This window comes from Lonchura striata, chromosome 11, assembly GCF_046129695.1.
Source record: "Lonchura striata isolate bLonStr1 chromosome 11, bLonStr1.mat, whole genome shotgun sequence".
Classification (NCBI taxonomy): domain Eukaryota; kingdom Metazoa; phylum Chordata; class Aves; order Passeriformes; family Estrildidae; genus Lonchura; species Lonchura striata.
Genome location: NC_134613.1, coordinates 24,214,439 through 24,241,441, shown reverse-complemented (window position 1 = coordinate 24,241,441; position 27,003 = coordinate 24,214,439). Strand labels below are relative to the sequence as shown.

At 62.7% G+C, this 27,003-nt stretch overlaps 2 protein-coding genes across 3 annotated transcripts in view; both read left to right on the top strand.

The window, feature by feature from the left end:
* RASGRF1 (Ras protein specific guanine nucleotide releasing factor 1) overlaps positions 1–18,884 on the top strand; it is a 28,679-nt gene extending 9,795 nt beyond the window's left edge. Inside the window, exons 4-27 of one of the 2 annotated variants that reach the window (XM_077785977.1) lie at positions 1,796–1,888; positions 2,599–2,852; positions 4,255–4,334; positions 4,681–4,874; positions 5,303–5,412; positions 6,069–6,187; positions 6,568–6,728; positions 7,546–7,609; positions 7,854–7,990; positions 8,237–8,319; positions 8,947–9,156; positions 9,471–9,841; positions 10,149–10,274; positions 10,381–10,551; positions 11,040–11,152; positions 11,663–11,775; positions 12,301–12,361; positions 14,058–14,161; positions 14,527–14,611; positions 14,971–15,168; positions 16,076–16,155; positions 16,754–16,871; positions 17,145–17,213; positions 17,618–18,884. In XM_077785977.1, coding sequence (XP_077642103.1) covers positions 1,796–1,888; positions 2,599–2,852; positions 4,255–4,334; positions 4,681–4,874; positions 5,303–5,412; positions 6,069–6,187; positions 6,568–6,728; positions 7,546–7,609; positions 7,854–7,990; positions 8,237–8,319; positions 8,947–9,156; positions 9,471–9,841; positions 10,149–10,274; positions 10,381–10,551; positions 11,040–11,152; positions 11,663–11,775; positions 12,301–12,361; positions 14,058–14,161; positions 14,527–14,611; positions 14,971–15,168; positions 16,076–16,155; positions 16,754–16,871; positions 17,145–17,213; positions 17,618–17,710 — 3,207 coding nt within the window. In that variant the 3' untranslated portion in view covers positions 17,711–18,884. Of the gene's footprint in view, positions 1–1,795; positions 1,889–2,598; positions 2,853–4,254; positions 4,335–4,680; positions 4,875–5,302; positions 5,413–6,068; positions 6,188–6,567; positions 6,729–7,545; positions 7,610–7,853; positions 7,991–8,236; positions 8,320–8,907; positions 9,157–9,470; positions 9,842–10,148; positions 10,275–10,380; positions 10,552–11,039; positions 11,153–11,662; positions 11,776–12,300; positions 12,362–14,057; positions 14,162–14,526; positions 14,612–14,970; positions 15,169–16,075; positions 16,156–16,753; positions 16,872–17,144; positions 17,214–17,617 lie in introns of both variants that reach the window. The other variant, XM_077785976.1, reaches the window with a different exon arrangement.
* Positions 18,885–19,074: 190 nt separating this feature from the next.
* Positions 19,075–26,712, top strand: CTSH (cathepsin H). Its single transcript, XM_021541778.2, has 12 exons — positions 19,075–19,217; positions 19,358–19,389; positions 19,478–19,583; positions 19,664–19,734; positions 20,693–20,797; positions 21,020–21,106; positions 21,658–21,713; positions 22,747–22,828; positions 22,904–22,972; positions 23,429–23,535; positions 25,154–25,279; positions 25,993–26,712. Exons 1-12 carry the CDS (start codon positions 19,145–19,147, stop codon positions 26,066–26,068), a joined length of 990 nt encoding a protein of 329 aa, XP_021397453.1. The 5' UTR covers positions 19,075–19,144; the 3' UTR covers positions 26,069–26,712.
* Positions 26,713–27,003: the final 291 nt, after the last annotated feature.

Below are 27,003 nucleotides of genomic sequence, written 5' to 3'. Positions count from 1 at the left end.
GGGCCGGTACAGGCAGCGAGGTGCGCAGGTGACTGAGCAGGCGGGGCCGGGGGACACGCGTGTCCCTGGGGCACCTGCAGGAGGAGGAGGAGGAGGAGGATGAGGAGGCTGAGGAGATGCCTGGCAGCGGGGCGAGGCTCCTGGGCGCGGGGGCTGCTGGCAGGGGGAGAGCACTGAGTGTCCCGGTGCTGGGGGTGCTGCTGGCAGAGGGGTGCTGGCACTGGGGATGCCCCGTTTCCATCCCCACGCTGCCCGACCCTGCCCACAGGACGGAGCCCTTCCTGCCCTCTGCCCATGGGTGGGTGCTGGCACTGCTGGAGTGGGGTGGGCAGTGGGGACAGCGAGGGTGGGGCACCCTGGGGCGCCCCGGAGCCAGTGCCGTGCCAGGCTCTCCTCACGCCGGGCCGTGGGGTGGAGGCACCAAGGAGTGGGCTGCCAGGGCTGGGACTTTGGTGCCAAATCACTCAGAACCCCAACATCGCCCCAGAGGGGCATCTGAGGGGGCAGCGAGGACAGTTTCACCCGTCCTAATGGAGGGCTTTTCCTTAAAACTTTAATTTTTGGGGTCAAATGCGCAGGTCAATAACAATCCCTGACCATGTGTTGGGGTGCACAACGGGCTCTAAAATCTCCTCTGACATCTGATCCACGTAGTGAAATGGGGTGAAACAGATGTGTACAAGCTGGATCAGTGACCATGAGCCTGTGGCCACCTGCTCTGGCATGTTCTGGCTTTTCCCAGACAGTCCAAACTCCACCTTTTTTCCTCCCTTCTGTCCAAAATGGGATATCTTCCTCCTCCCTGCCAGGAAAGTCCTCTTTCCAAGTTGTTTCCTTCTGTTCTTTTCTGTAAAATCAAAATCCAGATCACATTTTCCCAATTTCCCACGTTCTGGATGGCACATGTGCTGTTTCTTGCCTTTTCCTGTCACTTCCCAAGTGGTTTTGGCCATGGGGGGGGGGGGGGGGGGGGGGGACACGACGACGGGACAGGTGAGGAGCAGAGGAGGGAGAGAAAGCACAGGGGGAGCAGTGAGAGCAAAGCCGGAGCAGTGAGAGCAAAGCCGGGGCAGGGAGAGCAAAGCCGGGGCAGTGAGAGCAAAGCCGGGGCAGGGAGAGCAAAGCCGGGGCAGGGAGAGCAAAGCCGGGGCAGGGAGAGTAAAGCCGGGGCAGTAAGAGCAAAGCCGGGGCAGGGAGAGCAAAGCCGGGGCAGGGAGAGCAAAGCCGGGGCAGGGAGAGCAAAGCCGGAGCGATGACTCCGGTCCCTCGTGTGCGGGGCTGCTCCCGCCTGCGTTCGGGGCCCAAATGCTCAAGAGTTTTCTGCCATTTTCCATCCGAGCTGAGTTCACTGAGTTGCTGCAAAGGCTTTTTTTGGGAAACGGGGATGGGGTTTGCATTGGGCACCCATCGGGATTTCCAGGTGCCAGTCCTGGCAGGGCTCAGAGGCTCCGAGGAGTCGGTGGCAGCTCAGGAGCCCCGACAGCTCTTCCTGAGTCCGCACCCCTGCAGGGGTTTGAAAGCCCTGTGGATGTGGCACTTGGGGACAGTGGTGGGTCAGTGGCAGTGCTGTGATCGGGTGGATTTGATGATCTCAGAGGGCGTTTCCAGCCTGAAGCACTCGGTGAGCCTGTGACACCGTTAGGACAGAGCAGCACAACGTGTGCCTGTGCCTGCCATTAACCCAGAGGCTCGCGCTGTTCCCTGGCACAGCGGCAGCCCGGGATGCCCTCGGGCCCTGGGATGCCCCGGGATGCCCCCGGGCAGTGCGGGCAGCTGCTCACCCCTGTGCCCCCAGATCGCCTCCCTGCTCAAGGACCACGAGCGCATCCAGGCCAGCCAGGGCAGCGCGCCCAGCGACGACGACAGCGACATCAAGAAGATCAAGAAGGTGGGTGGTGGTGAGGGTTGGCACCCGGGGCCCAGCGGGCACGGCAGCCGCGCTCCCTGGGGGCTGAAGGAGGTGTCAGTGGTTCTGCCAGCAAGGTTTTTAGGAGGAAAGTGTGTTCTGCCCCGGCGGGAGCCCGTCTGTTGGCAGGGCACTCCCAGCACTGCCAGGAGCACGAGGCGTCCTGGCCAGTGCTGGCTCCTGCACCTCCAGCCCCTCTGACCTCTGTTCCCACGGCTGTCACAGCTTTTGTTGTGCCAAGGAGAAGCCATCGCCCCGGCAGCATTCCCACGGGGAGCAGCAGCCCAGCTGCTGGCATCCCTGGGCATGCCTGTCCTGGGGCCGGGGCGCTGGGCACGGAGCAGGACGTGCTGCAGGTGCCCAGCTGCACGAGGGAGGGATCCGAAACCCCATCTCCTTCCACCCCCTGCCGTGGGCTGGCACACCTTGCACTGTCCCAGGCTGCTCCAAGCCCCATCCAACCTTCCCGGAGTGCTTCAGGGATTGGGCAGCCACGGCTGCCGTGGGCAGCCTGTGCCAGGGTTGGAATGAGCTGCTGGATCCCCAGCCCGCAGGGTTCAGAGCAGCACCAGGGAGGGCAGCAGCACTCGCACGCCTGGGTACAGAGCCAGGGCCCTCCCAGCTGGGCTATGCCAAGCGAGGGTCCCTGCCCGGCCCCAGCCCTGTCCGTAAGCCCGGCGCTGCTCCCGCAGGTGCAGAGCTTCCTGCGGGGCTGGCTGTGCCGGAGGAAGTGGAAGACCATCATTCAGGACTACATCAGGTCCCCCCACGCGGACAGCATGCGCAAGAGGAACCAGGTGGTGTTCAGCATGCTGGAGGCCGAGGCCGAGTATGTCCAGCAGCTCCACATCCTCGTCAACAACTTCCTGCGGCCGCTGCGGATGGCCGCCAGCTCCAAGAAGCCGCCCATCACCCACGACGACGTCAGCAGCATTTTCCTCAACAGGTGAGCTCCGTCCCGGCCCCGGAGCTCTGCGGTGTCCCGGAGCTCTGTGGTGTCCCAGCAGTTCTGTGGTGTCCCAGAGCTCTGTGGTGTCCCAGCAGCTCTGTGGTGTCCAGGAGCTCTGTGGTGTCTGGGAGCTCTGCGGTGTCCCGGAGCTCTGCGGTGTCCCAGCAGTTCTGTGGTGTCCTGGAGCTCTGTGGTGTCCCAGAGCTCTGCGGTGTCCCGGAGCTCTGCGGTGTCCCAGCAGCTCTGCAGTGTCCCAGCAGCTCTGTGGTGTCCCAGAGCTCTGTGGTGTCCCGGAGCTCTGTGGTGTCCCAGAGCTCTGCGGTGTCCCGGAGCTCTGCGGTGTCCTGGAGCTCTGCGGTGTCCCGGAGCTCTGCGGTGTCCCAGAGCTCTGCGGTGTCCCAGAGCTCTGTGGTGTCCCGGAGCTCTGCGGTGTCCCAGCAGCTCTGCGGTGTCCCAGAGCTCTGCGGTGTCCCGGAGCTCTGTGGTGTCCCGGAGCTCTGTGGTGTCCCGGAGCTCTGTGGTGTCCCGGAGCTCTGCGGTGTCCCAGAGCTCTGCAGTGTCCCGGAGCTCTGCGGTGTCCCGGAGCTCTGCGGTGTCCCGGAGCTCTGCGGTGTCCCGGAGCTCTGCGGTGTCCCAGCAGCTCTGCAGTGTCCCAGAGCTCTGCGGTGTCCCGGAGCTCTGCGGTGTCCCAGCAGCTCTGTGGTGTCCAGGAGCTCTGCGGTGTCCCAGAGCTCTGCAGTGTCCCAGCAGCTCTGCGGTGTCCTGGAGCTCTGTGGTGTCCCAGCAGCTCTGCAGTGTCCCAGAGCTCTGTGGTGTCCCGGAGCTCTGCGGTGTCCCAGCAGTTCTGCGGTGTCCTGGAGCTCTGCGGTGTCCCGGAGCTCTGCGGTGTCCCGGAGCTCTGCGGTGTCCCGGAGCTCTGCGGTGTCCTGGAGCTCTGCGGTGTCCCGGAGCTCTGCGGTGTCCCAGAGCTCTGCGGTGTCCCAGAGCTCTGCGGTGTCCCGGAGCTCTGCGGTGTCCCAGAGCTCTGCGGTGTCCTGGAGCTCTGTGGTGTCCCAGCAGCTCTGCGGTGTCCCGGAGCTCTGCGGTGTCCCAGAGCTCTGCGGTGTCCTGGAGCTCTGTGGTGTCCCAGCAGCTCTGCGGTGTCCCGGAGCTCTGCGGTGTCCCGGAGCTCTGCGGTGTCCCAGAGCTCCGGACAGCCGCTGCCCTCCCTGGAGCTGGCAGCAGCTCCATCGCTCCTGCACCTCCAGGCACCCCCTGCACCGCTCGAGCAGCTGCCCCTGCCAGCCCCAGGGCTGCCCTGCTCCCCCTGGGCCGGGATTTTCTCTAATTCCTCCTCACTCACCTCTCGTTCTCTGTCTGTTCTTGGTGTGGCTTAGTCCTCTCTTGGTTCCTCTTCCAGCGAAACGATCATGTTTTTGCACCAAATTTTCTACCAAGGCCTGAAGGCGCGGATCTCCAGCTGGCCCACGCTGGTGCTGGGTGAGTGCTGCTTCCTCCTCCTCCTCCTCCTGCTGCTGCTGCTCCTTCTTCTGCAGCTCCACGGGCTCTTGCCAACCAGCAGCAAAACACGCTGCACACCACGTCCTTGCTTGGTCACGTCAGCCACAGAGCACAGACCCCAGAGTGACCAAATTCTGTTGCTCCTGCTGCTGCAGGGGGGTGGGACTGGAGGCTGGTGCTGCAGAGCATCCCTGTGCCCCCCAGGCCCTCCTGAGCTCTTGCTGGGCAGAGCTGGGGGCACGGGGAGCTGGAGGCCTCGGGGTGGCTCTGGGTGGGCTCCCAGGAGGGGCTGGAGCACCCCACCCACGCCCTGCCCTGCCCGCAGCCGACCTGTTCGACATCCTGCTGCCCATGCTGAACATCTACCAGGAGTTTGTGCGGAACCACCAGTACAGCCTGCAGATCCTGGCCCACTGCAAGCAGAACCGCGACTTCGACAAGCTGCTCAAGCACTACGAGGCCAAGCCTGACTGCGAGGAGAGGACCCTGGAGACCTTCCTCACCTACCCCATGTTCCAGGTACCGCTGCAGCCAGGCTGCCCCAGGGATGTGGGGCCATGGGACAGATGGTGCAAACCCCATCCCCAGAGCTGGCGTTGTATGCTGGGAGGCAGAGCCAGGGTGAGGGTGCCTGGGGTGGACCCTGGTGGTCCCACACGGCTCCTGGGCCTGCTGGGGCCACCACTACGGGAGGACTCCGGGTGCTGCTGGCTCCCCAGTTATCCCACACCTCTGGGACTGGGAAGAGCAGGGTCCTGGGCACAGCCCCACCGTGCTCCCCCTCCTCATGCAGCTTTGGCACAAGGAGCTTTGACTGCTCAGTCAGGGAGTCCCTGGCCAGGATGTCCCTGGCCAGGATGTCCCCAGCCATGGCAGCAGCAGCCCCGGGTGGGCCCCTGCTGTCCCCAGTGTCCCCGCTGACCTCTGCTCTCTCCCTCGTGCTGCAGATCCCCAGGTACATCCTGACCCTGCACGAGCTGCTGGCTCACACGCCCCACGAACACGTGGAGAGGAACAGCCTGGATTATGCCAAGTCCAAGCTGGAAGAGCTGTCCAGGTGAGAGCTGCTGATCCATCCCTGGGCTGTGGGACGGGTCCTGGCTGCTCTGGCCAGGGGCAGTGTTTCCCAGGGCTCCTGGACAATGAAATGAGAGCTTTGGAGGACTGGGTGGCTCTGAGTGTCTGGTTCTGTCCTCTGTTCAGGGCTGGCAGGACTGGTGGGGCTGCCCCGTGGGAAGGCACCGAGTGCCTCCGAGATCTCCACATGAGCACTTGGGAATGGGCCATAATTCCCTGCTTTTTATCCTCTTCCTCCCCAGCCCATGGACTGGAGTGTTCTGGATGTCTGTGCCAAACCCACCCGTGCACTTTCAGTTCTGTAAAGAGTTTCCATCCCTTTTCCCACTCCCCGAGGAGCGGGGATACCAGAGGGGGCTGGCGATGGGGGCTCCATCTGCCCCAAATCTGAATGTTGTGAGTTCCAAGCACTCACATTTCAGTATTTATCAGCCTGGAGGGTATTTGTCAGGTCTGGACAGAGGTACAGGCCACCTCTGGAGCTTCTGGCTCTGTCTGGGTGCACCCTGCTGCAATTCCCTTGATGTTCCTTCAGTTTTGGTTTCACCTGCTGCAGCACTGCCATATGTGCAGAGGGGTTGGGAAAACCTGTGCAGATCCCACCCCAGCTCTGATTTTCTCCTCTCCATCCTTCAGGATAATGCACGATGAAGTGAGCGAGACCGAAAACATTCGGAAAAACCTGGCAATAGAGAGGATGATCATCGAGGGCTGCGAGATCCTGCTGGACACCAGCCAGACCTTCGTCAGACAAGGTCTGTGTCACTGGCAGCGTCCCTCCCCGCCGTGCTGAACGTGAGCCCGTGGCCCTGGCCCTGGCCTGTGTGCTCTGCTGGCCTGCGGAATTTAAACGTATAACTCAGTTCTGAGCTTTCACTGACCGGAGGCACATCAGCTTCGGGCAGCTCGGGTACTCCTGGGCAGTTTTGTGGCTGCCCTGTCCCACGTGGCGCCGTGGGGTGCACCTTGGCTGTCGGGGACGCTCGGCCAGGAGGCAGCAGGACTCGCTGAGCTCCGGTCCCGCAGCAGCGCCCGGGGCTGGGGGCAGGGGGGCTCTGGGTGGCCGTGACCCGGGGCGGGTGGCAGCCCCGGGCAGGGCCCCGTGCCCCGCGGGGCTGACGGCGCGCTCCCGCAGGCTCCCTGATCCAGGTGCCCATGTCGGAGAAGGGGAAGATCACGCGCGGCCGGCTGGGCTCGCTGTCGCTCAGGAAGGAGGGCGAGCGCCAGTGCTTCCTCTTCTCCAAGCACCTCATCATCTGCACCCGCGGCTCCGGGGGCAAGCTGCACCTCACCAAGGTGAGAGGCCGAGGGCTGGGGGCTGCTGCTGCTCCCTGCCCAGCTGTGGCCCAGCTGTGGCCCAGCTGTGGCCCAGCTGTGGCCCGAGCTGGCCGGGCTCTTGGCGACAGAGGGGTCCAGGGACCACCTGGGCCTGCCCTGGCACAGCCCCAGGGCAGCTGGGCTGGGAGCCTGCGGCCACCTGCATTTATTTCACGTGGTCCTTGTCAGAGCTGAGTCACGGGGGAGATGAGAAACGACACGATCTTGATAAAAGAATTCACCCTGATTTGCAGCACAAAGGTTGACAGTCCGTTCTGGAAGAAGCTGGAATCACAGCCCGGGCTCTCTGTAGCACTCCCGGCTCCTCGGGTTGCTCCCTGGGTGCCTGTGTTTATTTGGGGAAGTTTGGCAGTTAATTGAGCAAGAATCTTACAGAAATTGCTTGTTACTGGCATTAAATTATCAGTTTGAAGAATTACAGTCCGTGGCAAAGAGCTGATAATTGCAACAACAGACTTTGGGAAAATTAAATTTAAAGCTCCTATTAAATAATTTATAAACCAATTAGTTGATCAATTTGACAAGGAAAACGCAGAGATCCCAGCAGACACAGGTCTTTTTTCCCAGTGAGAGCAGGTGCCGCGGGGGTCCCCCTCCCCTGGGCTGTGCCCTGGGACATGGAGCTACCCCCAGCCCTGGGGTGGGGACAGGATGGAGGGGCAGCCCCGGGAGGGTCCCGCTGCTGAGCCCTGCTGCCCGGCGGGGTGGGGCTGCGCTGGGGGCCGGGGGATGCCCAGCCCTGTCCCCTTGGTCCGAGCCCCCCCTGTCCCTGCAGAACGGCGTCATCTCCCTCATCGACTGCACGCTGGTGGAGGAGCCCGAGAGCACCGACGAGGACGGTAGGTGCTGGGGCGGGGTGGTGAGGGGTCAGATTCAGGTGCCAATAGATTCCAGGAATCCGCGATTGAGTTTAATTAGATGAATTATTTACTGCGACCCAAGCAGACCCACGCTTACACCTGACCTTCCTGGGGCAGCCGACATCCCACAACAACCTGAATAAACCCTCCTTGAAACCTGGCTGGGAGGGAGGGGATGGGAAAGGCGTTCCCAACCACTGTGTGGGGTTTTTCTGTTCCAAAGCAAAATCATCAGGACAAGACATTGACCACCTTGACTTCAAAATCGTGGTGGAGCCGAAAGATTCCTCATCTTTCACCGTTATCCTCGTGGCCTCGTCCAGGCAGGAGAAGGCTGCGTGGACCAGCGACATCAGCCAGGTAGGGCCCAGCGGGGAGGGGTGCGGAGCTCTCGGCTCGAGGAGCTGCCGCGGGGTCCCCGCTGGGCCGTGGCGCCGCTTTGGGCACGCAGGTAACGCCGGCTTGCCGTGCGCCCGCCCTGCGCCTGGGTTTGTGCCCGGGAGCTCCCCGGGCGCCCCTGGGTGAGGGCACCGCCAGCCAGCGGGCATGGGGCTGCTCGGGGAGCCCGGCCCTGACTGCCTCCACTGCCACCCGTGTCTCCGGCAGTGCGTGGACAACATCCGCTGCAACGGCCTGATGATGAACGCCTTCGAGGAGAACTCCAAGGTCACTGTGCCCCAGATGATCAAGTGAGTGTGGAGGGGGCCGGGACGCAGCTCCTGCGGCAGCCAGGAGCCTCGGGACCACCGGCACCTCCCTGGCACCTCACCTGTGCTCCAGGGGCTGTCCCAGGGCGGCGATTAGCAGCGTTCATTAGCTGCTGAGGGATCTGGTGTGCTGCGGAGGCGGGAATGCCAAAGGGGAGAGTTCAGAGGAAAACAACAATAGGAAAGAGGGGGTAAAAGTGGGGGTAAAAGGAGGAGCATGGGTCCCTGTAGGTCCTGGGGTGTGGGACGACGGGGGCTGTTCCCAGCTGGGGGATTGGGGCAGCACGAGGTGTTCCTGCCCCATTCCCTGCTGCCAGGCATGGAGGGGGCTTGGCTTGTGTGCACCCAGGGATGGCCCAACCACATCCCGCTGCCTGCTGAGCCCTCCACCCATTCCAGGAGCCCATTCCAGGTGCCCATTCCAGGCGCCCATTCCAGGGTGTGGATTTCTGGGTTTTCCCACCTTTTCCATGGGGTCACCCGTAGGAACAGGGCTCCTTCCTGCACCGCTGCCCATGGCCTCTTGGTTTCGTTCCAGGCTGGAACCACGGATATCTTGTTTCTCTGCAGGTCTGATGCCAGCTTGTATTGTGATGATGTTGACATTAGGTTCAGTAAAACGATGAATTCCTGCAAGGTCCTGCAGATCCGCTATGCCAGTGTGGAGCGGCTGCTGGAGAGGCTGACGGACCTGCGCTTCCTGAGCATCGACTTCCTCAACACCTTCCTGCACTCCTACCGCGTCTTCACCACCGCCCTCGTCGTCCTCGACAAGCTCATCACCATCTACAAGAAGCCCATCAGTGCCATCCCTGCACGGTGAGGCTGCAGTGCTGCCAGGGACCTGTCCTGTCTCTGGTGCCACCCTGGGATTGTCCCCGGTGCCACCCTGGGACTGTCCCTGGTGCCACCCTTGTGAGCTGTGATACCCCCAGACCGGGGAAGGAGATCAATCCAGGCTCCGTGGGTGTCCCCACTCCTGGGAGGGCCAAGTGCTGCCCGCGGGGTGGTGGGGCTCACGTTGGCTCTGCTGTGCCTTGGGGGGACACCCTGGGGTCCCAGTGCCACAGGAGGGTCCCCAGCCCCTCCTGGGCAGGGCAGGTGCCAGCTCAGCCTCTCCCCGTCCCTGCAAGGTCCCTGGAGCTCCTGTTTGCAAACAGCCAGAACAACAAGCTGCTCTACGGGGAGCCCCCCAAGTCCCCCAGAGCCAACCGCAAGTTCTCGTCGCCGCCGCCGCTGTCCCTCAGCAAGTCGTCGTCGCCCAGCCGCCGCAGGAAGCTGTCCCTCAACATCCCCATCATCACGGGGGGCAAGGCGCTGGACCTGGCGGCGCTGAGCTGCTCCTCCAACGGCTACGCCGGCGTCTACTCCTCCATGGCCCCCTTCAGCAAGACCACTCTGGACATCAACAAGCTGTACGTGTCCAGCAGCTATCCCAATAAGATCCCGGACGAAGGAGAAGCGGCCTCGGAAAAGCAAGAGGAGTCCCTGCCAGGCAAGCCAAGTGAGTCCCTGTGGGTCTGGGCATGGGGGGCTCTGGCACAGAGGGGCTGGTGTAGGTGCACGCACAGAGAACTCCTGCCTCCTGAAAACCCAGTAATTTTTAATAACAAAACCAAAAAACCACCCAAACCACGCCCCCACCTCAAGGAAAAAACCTGCTCCAAAGTACCCCGCAGAACTCTGTACCTCCCCATACACGGTGGCTGCACCCCAGCTGCAGTGGGCCAGACCTGAGGAAAAGGAGGGAGAACACAAAGGTGGCAGCATTTGTGTGCAGTGGGGGTAAAGGGGGTCCCTGCTCCTCCCAGGCTCAGAGGTGTCTGTCAGGGAAGAGTCGGACACGGATCCCAACCACAGCGATGAAGCAGAAGCTGAAGCTTCCCCCACGAAATCTCCAACGACTCCCAAGTCCATCAAGTGCAAAAATTCATCAGGTAACGAGTGAAGTCCAGGGTTCCATGTACCCGGGGGCTGGCACGTGTGGGACCCTGTCTGGGCAGCGGCGGCGCCCACAGGGGAGTTGGATTTCTTCTCCCGCAGATTTCTCGCTGTTCTCCTACAACAACGGCATGGTCATGACGTCCTGCCGGGACCTGGACAGCACCCGCAGCGCCCTGTCCGCCACCTCTGCCTTCGCCATCGCCACGGCGGGGGCCAACGAGGGCACTCCCACCAAGGAGAAGTACCGCAGGATGTCCCTGGCCAGCGCAGGTACCTGCCCGAGGGGCTGCCTGAGGGGTGCCCGTGCCACCAGAGAGGTTTCCCTGCGGGCTCACCCTGGCCAGGAAGAGCCGTGCTGGGGGAGCCCAGAGCCCAGAGCTCCGGGCTGTGTCCTGGGAATCTGGGTATGGCCCTGTCCCAGGGCTGTGTCCTGGGAGTCTGGGCATTGTCCTGCCCCAGGGCTGTGTCCTGGGGGGAGCCTGGGCATGGCCCTGCCCCAGGGCTGTGTCCTGGGGGGAGCCTGGGCATGGCCCTGCCCCAGGGCTGTGTCCTGGGGGGAGTCTGGGCATTTCCCTGTCCCAGGCTGTGTCCTGGGATCCTGAGCATTGCCCTGCCCCAGACTGTGTGGGTCCCGGGGCCCCGGGTGTCCCGCTGCCCCCTGACACAGCAGCTCAGGGACGGGGGTGCTCCTCTGGCAGTCCCGGAGCGGCCGTGAGCCCTTCCTGGGGAGCTGTGCCGTGCTAAGGGCCCGCTGGCAGTTTCAGGCTTCCCGACGGACCAGCGGAACGGGGACAAGGAGTTTGTGATCCGGAGAGCGGCCACCAACCGCGTGCTCAACGTGCTGCGGCACTGGGTGTCCAAACACTCCCAGGTGGGCAGCGCCTCCTTCCCCCGCTCCCTGCCCGGGCCAGCCAGCTCGCTGCGTGCTGGCAGCTCTGCCACGTCCGCTGAGAGGGCGGCCGGGCGCTGGGGCTGCCGTGGAGCGCAGACGGCGAGGAGCGGGAGCTGGGGTCACATCCCGTGTTCGCACAGCTGGGCCTGCCACCTCCCCCTGGCCGCGTGCAGAGCAGGGGGAATCTGGGTCTGGTGCCTGCTGGGATGCCCAGGCTGGGCTCAGGGCTCAGGGCTCGGGCACGGGGAGCTGTCCCTGCTGTCCTGTGTCTCCTGCGCTGTGACGGGTGCCGTGCTGGTTGTCACTGGGAGCACACAGTCTCCCAGGCCTGCTGGTGCTGCTGCCATGGAACCGAGTGAGCCTGCTGCCCGCCCGGGCTGGGATTTTGCCGGGAAGAGGCAGCCCCTTTCCCAGGCGGGAAGGAAGCAGCTCTGCTGGCATCAGAGTCGCTCCCAGCACAGTAATGCCAGGGCTGTGCTGGCTTGGCAGGACTTCGAGACCAACGAGGAGCTGAAGTTCCGGGTGATCGCTTTTCTGGAGGAGGTCATCCACGACCCCGAGCTCCTGACACAGGAGAGGAAAGCGGCCGCCAACATCATCAGGTGAAGGGCTGTGGGCAGGAGCTTCTGTCAGGCTTCTCCTGGCACTGCCAGCTGCTGGCTGCTCCTGCTCTCACCTGGGAGCACGGCAGGGACTGCCGGGCTGGGAGCGGCCGGGGAGGAAGATGAGGAGGAGGCTGGGTGGTGCTGGCTGCACGCAGCCTCAGGACGCGGTGGTGTGACCCCTTGAGGGTCAGCGTTGGCCCAGAGGGGGCTGGCCCTGGCTGCTGCCCGCCCTGGGTGGCACCGTGGCTCCGGGGCTGCGCTGAGAGGGCGGCTCTGGCACTCAGGGTGTGCCCACCCCGTGCTGAGGGCAGGACGCTCGTCCTGCAGCAGCGGTGACACCGGTGGGGCCGTGTGGCCTCGGCTAAGGAGTGCTTTTCCCTTTGAAATGAGAAATGGGACTGGAGGGGTCTCCTGAAACGCGGGCTGAGTGCCGTGCAGGTGCCCGGGGCCACGCTGCCCGGTGCCAGCGGTGTGGCTCTTGTGCTGTCCCAGCTGCACTAACCCTGTCTTTCCGTGCCACAGGACCTTGACGCAGGAGGATCCAGGAGACAACCAGATCAGCCTGGAGGAGGTTGTGCAGATGGTAAATACTCCTCCCCTGCCGCCTGCCCTGCTCCTCGGGGTGGCCGAAGGGGAGCAGCCAAAGGTCCTGGCGCTCGCTCAGGGAGGAGTGAGCTCCAAGCCCAGTGCCAAGGGTGCAGCTGCAGAGCAGGAAAGGCTTTCTGGGGAGGGGCCAGCTGTGAGCACAGCTGGATCTGTTACGGGCAGAGGCAGCACCAAGCAGCCCACAGGCAGATTGTTCCCCTGCAGCCAGAGAATGGCTGGAGAGGGCACGGAGACACCTGCCTGCTGCTGCCTGTGCCGGTGCAGGGACGTGGGAAAGCCCCAGGGGCTCCCATCGTGTCCTCCGTGTCCCCAGACCTGTTCCAGTTCCAAGTGAGGGGCTCTGGCTCAGCCAGCATCACTGCTGCACCCTGGAGAGAGAGCCCCGGGAATGTGCCATGGGTTTAGAACCCCAGGGTGGCTGCAGAGCACCTGTGCCCTTCTGCATTGGAAAAAACCCGACCAAACCTGTTCCCAGAACACAAGAGGCACTTGAAACTGGCCTGCAGCACCTGCAACACCCGAGATTCTGTCCCCTGGCTCTGCTGGTGGCTTCTGGGAGGGGCAGAGTCCCTCCTGGGCTTTGTTTGAGCTGTTGCCCATAACTGTGTGTTCTGGAAACTTCCTCTGAAGAGGAGAGAACAGAGCCCCGAGGGCTCCGCTGTGCCCCTCGGGCTGAGCAGCAGCACCCTGCAGTCAGGGGGTGCCCTGGGGTTTGGGGTGCACCCCATGAGCGGGTGCTGCGCTGTGCCGGTACCTCCGGGCTGCCCGCAGCCCCTGCCCTGCGCAGGTGCCACCGGTGCCACCTGCCCCGGGCTCTGGTGGGCTGTGCCCCACTGCTGCAGCCCCAAGTGCCCCTGCAGCCACGCCAGGCCCCGGAGCTGTGGGGGAGCCCAGACGGTGTTTGTCTGCTGGAGCTTGCACAGCCTCTGTCCCAAGGGACTGTGCGAGGGGCTCTTGCTGCGTGCTGGGCTCTTCCTGTGTGTGTGGATCTCGGGGTTCTTCTGTGTCCTCAGGGCTGTTTGGGGTTTTTTGGGGCAGGATAGTGATGGGGTTTGTTATTTGTGGTGGCTGATCTTTTCCCTGAAGGGGGTGGGGTGGGGAGTGGCAGCAGCCCGGTCCCAGCGCTGTTGGGGGGTGCTGTGGGGTGTGTTGGGTGCCCCTGAGCTGTGCCCAAGGACTGCTCGCAGTGACGATCTCTCTGATGGCTTGAGGACAGCCACCAGCCACCGAGTCCGTGCCACCTGGACCTCTGGCTCTGGCTGTCACCCCTGGGGTGGCTGCATGTGGGGGCACCCTGAGCCCCACCTGTGCCAGCAGTGCTGCTTGGCCAGTGCCGGGCAGTGGGCACAGGGCTCATCCCTGTCCCCCTGCTCTTCTGGAAATCCCTGGGCAAAGCCATCCTGCCCCTCCTGAGCAGGGGCAGCGCTGCTCCAGCTGGGATCCCTGGGTGCTTTGTTAATTAAACAGCCCAAATTCTGCGTGATTAAATCCCCGGGGTTCTCCGGGCTGGCAGGAGCTCGGCACGGGCGCGGTGTGGGCTGGGGTGGCTCTGGAGCACCGCACACCCAGCTCTGCTGGGGAAAAACCAGGCCTGGTTTGTGCTTGTGTCCCTGGCACGCGGGAGTTCTCAGTGCCCTCCTGCCTCTGAGCCCCACTGCTGCTCTGTCCCGCAGGCCGAGGGGGTCAGGGCAGAGCCCTTTGAAAACCATTCAGCCCTGGAGATCGCGGAGCAGCTGACGCTGCTGGATCACCTGGTCTTCAAGAAGATCCCTTACGAGTGAGTGATCCCCGTGGGTCAGGAAAGGTGGCCCTGGTCAGCCAGGGGCGCACGGGCAGCCTGGCTGGGCTGACCCCAGAGACTGCAGAGCCTTCCTGGCCTTTGCCAGGAGCCCACACTCGGCCCAAGTGCAGCTTTGGAGCCCTGTGGCTTCTCTGCTTTTATGGGATGTCCCAGGGTAATCGGCTCACGGAGACCCTCCCACAGCCATCACACCTTCAGCCACATCCACAGGGTCCCTTTCCAGCAGTGTGGGCAGAAAGACCCTGGGATCTCCATCCTGTGTGGATGCAGTGGAGCTTGCAGGGCTAGGACACCCCACAAAACTGGGAAATAAAAGTTGACCTGAGCACTGTGGTTTGCAGAGAATTCTTTGGGCAAGGCTGGATGAAGCTGGAGAAGAACGAGAGGACTCCGTACATCATGAAGAACACAAAGCACTTCAATGATGTAGGTGCAGCCGTGGGACACAGGGGGATGGGCACAGGGGGATGGGCACATGGGGATGGGCACAGGGGGCAGCTCAGCCCCTTCCCCAGGGCTGGGGTGTGGGAGGGTCACCTGCCCCATGGGTGCTCCCTGACCCATGGGCCCTCCTTGCCCCACGGGCCCTCCCTGCCCCACGGGCCCTCCTTGCCCCACGGGCCCTCCCTGCCCGGGGAGCCAGGGCAGGTGGAGCATCTCCTGCTGCACTGCTCCTCGTGGGGCTGCCGCAGCACCGGGAGATGTAAAAGCTGCCGCGAGGCTGGGGCACACGGAGCAGCGCCCAAACCACGCTAAAGCCCGTCTGGGGGCCGTGCCTGCCCAAGGTCAGCAACCTGATCGCGTCGGAGATCATCCGGAACGAGGAGATCAACGCGCGCGTCAGCGCCATCGAGAAGTGGGTGGCGGTGGCCGACATCTGCCGCTGCCTGCACAACTACAACGCCGTGCTGGAGATCACCTCCTCCCTCAACCGCAGTGCCATCTTCCGCCTCAAGAAAACCTGGCTCAAGGTCTCCAAGCAGGTAGGGCTGCCCCCCCCGGGGAGGAGGGCCCTGCTGCAGTGGTGGTGGGGCAGGATGAGACGCCTTCAGAAGAGTTAGAAAACGGAGAAAGGCGTTTCAGGTTGTGCTCAGGAGGGAGGTGGTGTGTGGACAGGCAGACCCTGCCTTGGAGTTGGGTTTAGTCATGGAATCACAGGATTGTTTGGGTTAGAAAAGCTCTCTGAGACCGTGCAAGTCCAACTGTTCCCTCGGCACTGCCAAGGCCACCACTAACCTGTGTCCCCAGTGCCACCTCCACATATCTTATAATCCCTCCCCTGACTCCACCACTGCCCCGGGCAGCTGTGCCAGGGCTGGACAGCCATTAAGAAATGTTCCCTAAATCCAATCTAAATCTCTTCTGGCACAACTCCTTTCCCCTTGTCCTGTCACTTGTTACCTGTGAGAAGACACTGGCCCCACCCTGCGAGCCAGACGTGCAGTTGAACCCGTCCACGAGAGCCCCTGTAGCTGCACACACAGAGTCTCTCTTTAACTGCTCCTCTTGCTCCTCTGGGCTCCACGGACCCACCATGGGGGAGCAGGGTGAGTTCCTGTTTGAGGTACGTGCTGCAGGAGCAGCTGGCACCGCCTGGTGCACAGCCAGACGGAGCTGAGCTGGCACCACTGTGGGCCCCCATCAGCCAGGAGTGTCACTATAAAATGATAAAACGGAATGAAAACAGGTGCTGGCGAGGGCAGAGAGGGGGCAGGGGGAGCACAGCCTGCTCACCCACAGCCAGGTGTGACAGCCAGGGCAGGAACAGCTGCTGGGGTGAGGTGCCCTGGGCAGGACGGGCTGGAAGTGCCCCTGTGGCTCTGTGCCCCTGGCCGCAGGGTGTGGGGGCTCTCCCAGGGCCCCACCCAGCAGCATTCTGGTTTCTTGCAGACTAAGGCTCTCATTGATAAGCTCCAGAAGCTGGTGTCGTCGGAGGGCAGGTTCAAGAACCTGAGGGAGGCACTGAAAAAGTGAGTGAATGGTGCTTCTCCTCCTCCCCTGGCTGTTTGGGGGCCTGCAGGGCGGCGGGACCTGAGCTCTGCTCCCATAATCGTTCAGAGTGCTGTCCTGTGGAGCACAGTGGCTGGCAAAGTGATCCCCAGCTCAGCTGCTCCTTTGTGCAGATGTGGAGACAGGAATGAAAGGGACTGCAAAGGCAAAAATCACTGCCAGACACCAGAGAACAATTTTCTCCAGCACTATCACAGAATCATCAAATCCCAGCATGGTTTCCTTTGGAAGGGACCTTAAAGCTCACCTTGTTCCATACACTAGACCCCCTTCCACTAGACCAGGTTGTCCATGGAAGCTTCTGAAGGTCTTCCTGACCCTCTGTCAAAGCTCCAGCTCATCTCCTGCGTGCCACGGCACAGCCACAGGTCCTGCCTGTCCTGCTGTGCTGGTGGGGATGAGGCCAGGGGAGCAGCAGCCTTCCCTGGGAGAGCCTCCCTGTATTAGAGAGAATCCTTCCAGCGCTGCTGACTGCAGACTTGTCCCCTCTGCCCTACCCTGCCTCAGGCTCCAAAGCGAGAAAGTTTTACTCCTTGTTTCTTTCTGGTTCACTCGCAGTTGTGACCCTCCGTGTGTCCCCTACCTGGGCATGTACCTGACTGACCTGGCGTTCATCGAGGAGGGCACCCCGAACTACACCGAGGATGGCCTGGTGAACTTCTCCAAAATGAGGATGGTGAGAGCTCCAGCCCACTGGCGTGGGCACAGGGGGCCTGTCTGGGGTGATGTGGTTGTGGCCACGTCTGTGTCCCCTCAGCCTTCACCTGCATGGCACCAGGAGGCCACATGTGTCCCCTGCACACATCTGGGGCTGCTCCCAGTGCCTGCAAGAGACAAAAAGGCCTTTGCATTGTGCTGTGCTGGCTGCCCCTGCCCTCCTGGGCACCAGGCCGGGTTCTCTGGGTGATGGCTGAGCCATGAGCACCTCCTGTGTTTTATCCCTGCACAGATCTCACACATCATAAGGGAGATCCGCCAGTTCCAGCAAACCTCCTACAAGATCGAGCACCAGCCGAAGGTACAGCCTTGTCCCTAGAGCCACGGGCAGGCTCTGCCCCTCACCTCCCTCTTCCTTCGCAGCATCTAAGCCTCCAGTACCTGGCAGCTCCGTGCTGGAGTCTGTTGGCAGGGTTCAGGGATGGGGGGAGGCTGTGGGGCTCCAGCAGATTCCCCCGTGGCCCCCAGGCAGTTGCAGCAGAGGATTTGCTGCAGAGAGCAGCATCGAAGGACTGGAGTGCTCCGAGGGTGCACCCTGGACGTGCTAAAAACCAGCGATTTCGGGGCAGCACCCCTCCCCAGGGAGTAGAGCGTGTCCTGCCGCCCCGAAGTGCGGGGAAAGGAAGGTCTCGGAGCCGCAGCGGCAGGCTTGGCTGCTGTCAGGCTCTGTCCCTCCCGCCGCTCACGGCCCCGCTCCGTCCCCAGGTGACGCAGTACCTGCTGGACCAGTCGTGCGTGATGGACGAGGAGTCCCTGTACGAAGCTTCTCTGCGAATAGAGCCCAAGCTGCCTTCGTGAGCGGCGCGGCCGCCGGACGCTCGCTGACCCCTGTACATAGGCACGCCCCAGGGCGCCCTGGAGCGACCCCAGCCCGCTTCCCCGGCCCCGCCTCGCGTAGGATTCCCCGCCCGTCCCGGTTTAACGCGCGACACTTCGCTGGAGTCCCGGGCTCTTCTCCATGATGTTACTTTTGTCATTTGTCCTTCCTGGGGGGCTGGTGGTAGGGCAGGTGAGCCCCGTGTCCCCATGGGGCAGGTGAGCCCTGTGTCCCCACGGGGCAGGTGAGCCCCGTGTCCCCGTGGGGCAGGTGAGCCCCGTGTCCCCATGGGGCAGGTGAGCCCTGTGTCCCCATGGGGAGGGTGAGTCCTGTGTCCCCACGGGGTCCCTGTGTCCCCATGGGGAGGGTGAGTCCTGTGTCCCCGCAGGGTCCCTGTGTCCCCACGGGGTCCCTGTGTCCCCGTGGGGCAGGTGAGCCCCGTGTCCCCGTGGGGCAGGTGAGCCCTGTGTCCCCGTGGGGCAGGTGAGCCCCGTGTCCCCGTGGGGCAGGTGAGCCCCATGTCCCCGCGGGGCTCTGGGGCAGCACAGAGCAGCTCTCACTTGGGCAGTGCTGGCGGTCACATCCCAGCTCTGTAGGGTGGGAGAAGGGAGCACATGAAAGGTTGTCCCTCGGTGTGAGCCGCCCGCTCTGTGTGTGCCACCCTCGTGCTGGCTGGGCACGGGGGGCCCTGGCTGCCACCCTGGTCCCTCCGAAGTTGGGAAGATGGAAGCATCCCCTCGCCTCTCCTCGCTGCATCCGGCTCCTGTTGATATGCTGTAGATCCGTACCCTTGTGCCCACTCTGAGTACCATGACGTAGAGTTAGAGATGACGAGTGTTTTTATTACATCTACTGTAATCCTGGCTAACCACCCGCTAGCAGGATATAGTAATGTAGTGCTTATTCTGTGAATAGTACCTGGGTTTTTTACATTGTACAGTCCCTGACACGGTTCCCCGGCAGTGGCAGGCATGCTCCACTCACACAACACTTGCTGTAAGCAATACCTCGTGGTATGGGAATTCTCTTTCAAGCCCTAAAACTATTTCAACTTACAGCTTGTTTGGGAAGAAAAAAAATATTTCCATTTTTTTTGTAAAAATATATGTTTCCTGATTACCTCTTGCTAATAAATCTATTCTATCTCAGGGTGAACCGGGGTTTGTGATGGTTTTGCGGGCGGGATAACGCCGGACCCGCCGGGCCGCGCCCGGTGCCGGTGCCGCGCCCCGTGCCACGCCCCGTGCCACGCCCCGTGCCACGCCCCGTGCCACGCCCCGTGCCACGCCCCGTGCCACGCCCACCGGCTGCCCCGCCCACCCCGCCCTTGTCCCGCCCCCTGGCAGCGGCTCGGCCCGTTCCGGTCCGCTCGGCCCGGCTCCGCTCCGTCTGTCCCGGCTCGGCCCGGCCCGGCCATGGGCTGGCCCGTGCTGCTGAGCGCGGCCGCGCTCCTGGCCGCCGCCGCCGCCTGGGAGCCCTCGGCCGAAGGTACAGGGGCACCGGGAGGGCAGGAGGGGACTTGGCACGGCCTGGCCCGGGCCGGCACGGCTCGGCTCGGGCCGGGCCCGGCCCCGCGGTGCCGGGGAAAGCGGCAGGGACCGCCGCTGACGCGCCCGTTCTCTCCGCAGAGGAGCGGCTGTTCAAGGCCTGGATGCTGCAGGTGAGGCTCGGGGCAGCGGGGCCGAGCCGGGCCGGGCCGGGCCGGGCCAGCCGAGGTCGGGCTGTGCTGACCCGCGCTGTCCCCGCAGAACGAGCGGCGGTACGGCCCCGAGGAGTACCCGCGCAGGCTGCGCACCTTCCTGCGCAACAAGCGGCGCATCGAGGAGCACAACGCCGGCAACCGCAGCTTCCAGAGTAGGAGCTCCGAGCCCGCCGCCCCCGGCCCGCGCGGCTCCGAGCGCCGCGCCCGGCTAAGGTCCCCTTTCCCCTTCCAGTGGGCCTGAACCAGTTCTCGGACCTGACCTTCGCGGAGTTTAAAAAGCTGTACCTGTGGAGCGAGCCGCAGGTGAGCGCTGGGGTGGGGTGGGCAGGGAAGGGGGGTGCAGGTGCACCCCTGCGGGGGCTCTGGGGAGGTGCAGGTGCACCCCTGCGGGGCTCTGGGGGCTGCAGGTGCACCCCTGCGGGGCTCTGGGGGGTACAGGTGAACCCCTGTGGGGCTCTGGGGGGTGCAGGTGCACCCCTGCGGAGCTCTGGGGGGTGCAGGTGCACCCCTGCGGGGCTCTGGGGGGTGCAGGTGCACCCCTGCGGGGCTCTGGGGGGTGCAGGTGAACCCCTGCGGGGATCTGGGGGGTGCAGGTGCACCCCTGCGGGGGCTCTGGGGGGGTGCAGGTGCACCCCTGCGGGGGCTCTGGGGGTACAGGTGAACCCCTGCGGGGGCTCTGGGGGCTGCAGGTGCACCCCTGTGGGGGCTCTGGGGGGTGCAGGTGCACCCCTGCGGGGCTCTGGGGCGTGCAGGTGAACCCCTGCGGGGATCTGGGGGGTGCAGGTGCACCCCTGCAGAGCTCTGGGGGGTGCAGGTGAACCCCTGCGGGGATCTGGGGGGTGCAGGTGCACCCCTGCAGGGCTCTGGGGGGTGCAGGTGAACCCCTGCGGGGATCTGGGGGGTGCAGGTGCACCCCTGCGGGGGCTCTGCAGTGCCCTGCACCCGCTGCCGGGCCAGCACCCCCGGCTGTGCTGCCTGCAGTGCGCTGGGACCGGGTCACATTGGTGCCACCCTCACTGGGGTAAGGGCAAGGTGAGCCCTGTTCCCCACCCTCACGGCTTTCCCTGCCGGCTCCAGCCCAGCTGTCCCTTCTGTCCGCTCCCTGAGCGCTGGGGCTCTGCAGCCAGGGCTGCGGGCTGCTGCTGACTCCCTGCTGCGGTGGCCAGTGTGCATGGGCTGCCCTCTGGCCCTCACCCCGGGAGGGTGGCTGTCGTGGGCCACCGGCCTGGCGGCTCCCACAGCCCTCCTGCCCTGCTTGCAGAACTGCTCAGCCACCAAGGGGAACTTCCTGCGCAGCTCTGGGCCCTATCCCGACTCCATCGACTGGAGGAAGAAGGGGAATTTTGTGACACCCGTGAAGAACCAGGTGAGGAGCGTGTGGCCAGAGAGGGGCCGCTGGCTGCGGGCAGGCGCCGTGCCCCAGGAGCAGTGCTGGGTGCCCGTGCCAGGGGAGCTGCCCCGGGGCCGTGCCGTGCCTGCCGTGTGCCCTGCAGGCTCTGCACTGCTGCCGTGCCCCCCTGCCCCGGTGGCTTGGGGAGGCTGGCGAGCTGCAGCACCTGCAGCAGTTCCTCTCCCGTTCCTCGTGCAGGGTCCCTGCGGGAGCTGCTGGACCTTTTCCACCACGGGCTGCCTGGAGTCTGCCATTGCCATTGCCACGGGAAAGCTGCTCTCTCTGGTGAGAGGTGTTCCTGGGCTTGGGCAGAGCCCTCGGGGAGCAGGATGGAGCCAGAAGGGCTGGAGGCTGCCGGGAGCAGGCATAGGGAAAGAAGCCGTGCCTGGCCTTGCAGCCAGTCTCGCTGCAGGCAGCACATTGGGACATCGTGATTTTTCAGCTCCCGGGGGATTTCTATTCCTGAAGAACTAGAAAGACAGTAGTCGCTTACGCAACTTGGCGGGATGACTGAGGGTTGGGTGTGTTAAAAACAAACCTGACCTTTGACATCTCAGCCAGTCCTTGTGGGGGGGATGGATTCTGGCAGGTGTGAGAGGAATGCCTCTGGCAGCCAGGGCATCCCAGGCTGCTGGCTCCAAGTCTTCCTTGTCTGCCTCGCTGGGACATGGAGCCACTTCCAGGGGACTCCCTCGGGTAAACCAGTGCTGTGGTGGTCGTTACAGCCAGCTGCAATGATCAGCCAGCTCTCAGTTCCTGCTGTGCAGTTGCTTTTTGTGTCACTGACTCTGAGCACAGGTGTGGGACAATCGCTGACTCAAAACCCTTCTCCGCAGGCAGAGCAGCAGTTGGTTGATTGCGCCCAGGCCTTCAACAACCATGGCTGCAGTGGGTAAGTCAGAGAGGGTCAGGAAGAACAGAAATTAGAATATCTTGCATCCTGTGACGGACATCCAGATGTAGTGTCAGGATCCTTCCACATTATGGAATGGATTTTGTCTTCCTTTGGCTGCAATGTGACGGAGGAAGCAACTTTGGATTTTGTTGCCTATTTTAATTTCACCCTTCCTAGAGGTTAGGATGTTTCACTAAATCTCCAGCATTTCCCAACCTCTGTTGTTCCTCATTTGTTAGTTTTTATCTGAGACGTTTTTCACACAGCAGCCATAGGCTGGGCTCTGATGGGCTCTGGGACAGCAAGGGGATTTCTGGCTGTTGTTCTGCCCCAGCTCACGTGCCCCTTGTGGCACCCTGAAGAACCCACAGAAACTTTAGCTTCCCCTTGGGGAAGTTCCTCCTGGCTTTGCTAGAGAGGGCAGAGAATAGAGCTTTTTGACAACTTCTGTTTTCTGTGAGATCAGCTGTCCTAGAGGGACGCTCAGAGCTGAGCAAAGCCACTCTCGGTGCTTTTTATTTTTCTTGTGACTCTGTGACTCCTCCTTAGGCGTTTCCACATCAGCACTCCCCGATATCTCTCTTTTCTTCCCTCCTGACATGTGTTTCTGGAAGGTGGCCAGGGAAGGGAGCAGCTGCTTGCTGGAGATGTGGGTTTCTCATTGTCCCCTGGCCAGGCTGGGCAGAGGGCACCAGAAAACACCTTCCAGCATGCAAGGCTGGTGCTGTGTGGGCCAGCTGGCCTCACAGCATCGGGGCTCCTGATGTTCTCCAGGGATCTGGCACCTGGAGAATGAGGTGTAACCATGCCTGACTGCCCAGGCAGGGAGATGCTGCAGGCACATACTGGAGTCTGTGCTCTGCAGGCTCTGGGACAGACACTGCCCTTCCCTGTCTCCCTGGCTGTGGGAGTGGTGTGCAGAGCAGGGAATGTTGATGGCTTTGCCCTGCAGAAGCTGCAGTTACCTCCCAAATCCATCATGACCATCCTAATGAACCACTCACATCCTAATGGAGCTGTTCTCTCGCAGGGGCCTGCCGAGCCAAGCCTTCGAGTACATCCTGTACAACAAAGGGCTCATGGGGGAGGACAGCTACCCGTATCGGGCCAAGGTACTGCGGCACAGCCCGGCCTGCTGGCAGAGCAGCGCCTGGCACAGGCTGCCACAGCTCCTCTCTGTCCCACAGAACGGCACCTGCAGGTTCCAGCCGGAGAAGGCCATTGCCTTTGTCAAGGATGTGATCAATATCACGCAGGTGAGGCCCCGGGGCTGCGTTTCCAAACTGCCAGAGCTGTGCCAAGGGGAGCTGCTGGCATGCCCAAGGCGTGCTGGGCTCAGCAGCTGGAGTGCAGCCTGTGTGCTCCTGGGGAGAGAGCTGCTGGGCACACTCCTCTCCTGAGAGAGACAGAGCTGCTGGGCACACTCCTGCTCTCCTGGAGAGAATGAGCTGCTGGGCACACTCCTGCTGTCCTGCACACCTTTTGGAAGAGGTGCTGGAGCCAAAACACAGGCCCTGGGTTCCTGCCTGCTTCCCAGAGTGGGTGCCCCTCCAGGCTGGGACACAGCCCCAGTTCTCCTACAGCTCAGCACTGGGTTCCGTGTCCTGCAGCACACCAGGGTTATCCATCCCGTGTCCTGCCTGCCGGGCCTGGACTGGTCCCAGCACAGCCAGGAGATGATGAGGATGGTGACCCTGGATCCTCTCTTGCAGTATGACGAGGATGGCATGGTGGAAGCTGTGGGGAGGCACAACCCAGTGAGCTTTGCCTTTGAGGTGACCAGTGACTTCATGCACTACAGGAAAGGAGTGTATTCCAAGTGAGTGTGTGACCCTCGTTTGGTGAGGTGAGGGCAAGGGGAACCTGTAGGGATGGAGTCACATGCGTCTCTGTTTCTCCTGCTGGATGCAGGAACACTGCAGTGCATTCTCACACTTCTTTTGAGTAGAAAATAGGAAAAAAAAAAGTAAACAGAGCCTTGATTTAGTGGTTCCTGAGGGGATGAGAGGGCAGCACAGGGAGGAGGGCTGCAGGCTAGGAATCTGTCCAGCCTGGAGACCAGGTTCAGGTGGAATGAAGGTCAGTGAGTCAGGCAGCTTGGGAGACCCTCTGCAGCTCCACACGGGCTGGGGCTGTCCCAAGGCTGTTCTGTCTGGGCTGGGACAGTGGCAGGTTGCTTAGGGGAAGCCCCAAGCAAGGAGGATTTTCTGCAGTGCCAGGGCAGCTCCCGCAGTGCCAGAGCTCAGAGGGGCGGTGGGGAGAGGCGTGGCTGCCCTCGCACTGCCCTGCCCCTGAGCTGGCACCTAGGCAGGCTGTGCTTTTAGCATTGCTGCTCTCCACAGGGCAGCTTCTGCAGCGCCTCTCCCCACGCGCTGCTCCCTGCACAGGTGGAGGAAAACAGAAAAGCCAGCTTGGGACACGAAGCCAGTCTGGAGCGTGGGGCCAGCTCCAGAGCCAGGGCAGAAAGCCCTTGGAAGGCTGATCAAAGCTGAGAGCTGAGCGAGGCAGCACAGACACTGTTACCCTGCGAGGGGGGAAAGCAGAAATAGTGTTTGCAGAAATAGAGAAATGCTTGGGAGTAATGAACCCCGAGACATGCAGAGCTGCAGGGAAAATGCCGGGGAGAGGCTGAGCCTGAGGGATCTGCCCCAGGGAGCTCTCAGGAAGGAGCAGGTGGTGATTCCAGAGGCTTTGCTGGGCCAATAGCCAGTGATGCCAGAGGTCCGTGCCAGCCCTGGCCAGGCGTGAGCTGTGAGGGCAGGGACGTGGTCAAAGGAACACGCCAGGGGCAGTTATCCTGTGGATTTACAGTCTAAGGTGGATTTGAAGTCAGAGTGCATGGAATAATTGATGCTCCAGTGCTTTCAGCCCAGAGCAGCTGTTAACAGATCGAAAAAAAGAAAATCTGAGATGGATTATTGATCTTTTCCTGTAATGCAGCTTGAAAATGTTTAAAAATAGATGCTCTTGAAGTGGGAGCATGTACCATGAGCTGTCTTCTTCACACCACAGGCAGCAGCTTTCAGCAAGTACAGTTTAAAGGTTGAAAATTTAGAGGAAACACATACTTAGACCCAAGAGCTCGCTGTTCCTGTGTAAAACATGAAGCAGTGCCCTTGAATTTCAGGGCAGTACAAACCAGCACAGGGAGGCACTTAGACCTGCTGGTTCCAATTGGGAAAATTCCTTTGCACTGTAGCTTGTCTTGGTGGGCCAGGAGCTCAAAAGTCAGTGGATCGCCTAGCTATGGATATGGCTGATAATTTCAGAGTGGAAAAACACAGCAGTGTCTCCTTGCCTTCCCTCCCTGCTCTCCGGAGCTGGGGGTTCAGAGCATGCCCCACTTCTGTCTGCAGAGTGTGGTCAGGACTGCTGGCCACCAGTCCCAGCTGAGTGCAGGCTGCTTCTGTCAGCACAGCCGTGTTGTCTCCCTGCAGCCCCCGCTGCGAGCACACCCCTGACAAGGTGAACCACGCCGTGCTGGCCGTGGGCTACGGACAGGAGGATGGCACTCCCTACTGGATCGTCAAGAACTCCTGGGGCCGCCTGTGGGGCATGCAGGGGTAAGGGGTCCTGCTGCCCACCTCGCTCTGCCTGCGCCTGGGACAGACCCCAGGGGCTGGGGGCTGGGCTGCCACCACCCTGAGCGCCAGGGCACCCTCAGCTCTCCAGCTGAGCCCTGGCAGCTGGGAGACAACGGGAATGGTGCCAGGCTGGGCAGGGACACGGCTCACCGAGCCAGGCCTGGGGTCACTGCTCCAGCAGAGCCTCGGCACAGTGGAGCTGCTGAGGTGCCCAGGGCACATCCAGCCTCTCCAGAGCTGCTGGATCCCCGTGGTGCCCAGGGCTCAGGGCACATCCAGTCTCTCCAGAGCCCCTGGTTCCCCCAGCTCCTCCGTGCTGGTCACACAGCCAGGGAGCACAGCTTGTGCCAGGAGTGAGATCCCAGCTCCACAAGTGTTCCCAGCTGCATGCAGGATTCTTGGGAGCGAGATGCAAATTCTGGTTCGTTCAGGGTGTGAGGGCCAGGGGATGGCATTGCCTGGAGGGGGAAGGGACCTCGGAGCCTGTCCAGTGCCACCCCTGCCATGGCAGGGACACCTTCCACTGCCCCAGGTGCTCCCAGCCCCGTCCAGCCTGGCCTGGGACACTCCAGGGATCCAGGGGCAGCCACAGCTGTGCTGGGCATCTGTGCCAGGGCCTGCCCACCCTCAGCTGCCACGCTGGCTCTGCCACAGGAGGAACGCTCACCCACAGCCATTTCTCTTCCTTTCAGGTATTTCCTTATTGAACGAGGCAAGAACATGTGTGGGCTGGCCGCCTGTGCCTCCTACCCCGTTCCCCAGGTGTAGCACAGTGCAGGGGGCCGGGGATGGAGCCACTGAGGGGCTGAGTGCCGGCAGGAGGGGAGCAGAGCAAGGGGCCACGGCCCCTGCCGGGGCTGTCACCTGCCGGGGCTGTCCCCTGCCAGAGCTGTCACCTGCCGCAGGTGTCACCTGGTGCAGGTGTCACCTGCGGAAGCTGTCCCCTGCCAGAGCTGTCACCTGGTGCAGGTGTCACCTGCGGAAGCTGTCCCCTGCCGCAGGTGTCCCCTGCCGCAGGTGTCCCCTGCGGGCGGCTCGGCTCGCACAGCCCCGCTGCAGCAGCACACCCGGTGCCTGCCCGCTGTGACCGAAGCCTGGGTGCTCCTGTGCCCCTGCCGGTCCCTCCAGGCGTGCCCGGTGTGCCTCCGTGCCCTGTCCCAGCCGGGACACACCTGTGGAGCAGCAGGGACACCCCACGGGATCCGATCGAAGCACACGGAGCTCCCCGTGCCCCTCGGGTGGCTTTTGGTTTTGCAATCACCACGTGTAAATTTCAGCGATTTTATAATTTTCTCTGAAGGCAATTTCCCTGTTCTTTAATGGAAGGATGAGTGCTGTGATTTGTACACTTTTACCGATTTTCATGAGATGCCCGCTATATTTTGTATTAAAAACCAGGGTGTTTTAAATCACATAGAGAAGAATCGCGTGGTTTTTCTTTAACGCACCAGCGAAGACGCCAGACCCTCGGTGCCGGTTCTGACCCGGCGCTGCTGAAATGAAGCCGGGTGCGAGCCGGGGCACGTCCGTTATTTCACACAGACCCGTCAGTGGCAGTAAAGCTGCCGTGACCTGCGCGCGGGGGCTGAGGGGCTGCGGCCGTGTGTGGCGCAGCGGGGCCGGGCGCGGCCTGAGGGCGGCGCCGCCATTTTCCGTTGTTCCCGCCGCGCCGCCCGCCCCGGCGCGTCACTTCCGCCTGTCCG

Coding starts and splice junctions, on each gene's coding strand:
- CTSH (XM_021541778.2), top strand. CDS start 19,145: ATGGGCTGGCCCGTGCTGCTGAGCGCGGCCGCGCTCCTGGCCGCCGCC. Junction 23,536..25,153: donor AGGAAAGGAGTGTATTCCAA/GTGAGTGTGTGA, acceptor GTCTCCCTGCAG/CCCCCGCTGCGAGCACACCC. Junction 25,280..25,992: donor CGCCTGTGGGGCATGCAGGG/GTAAGGGGTCCT, acceptor TCTTCCTTTCAG/GTATTTCCTTATTGAACGAG.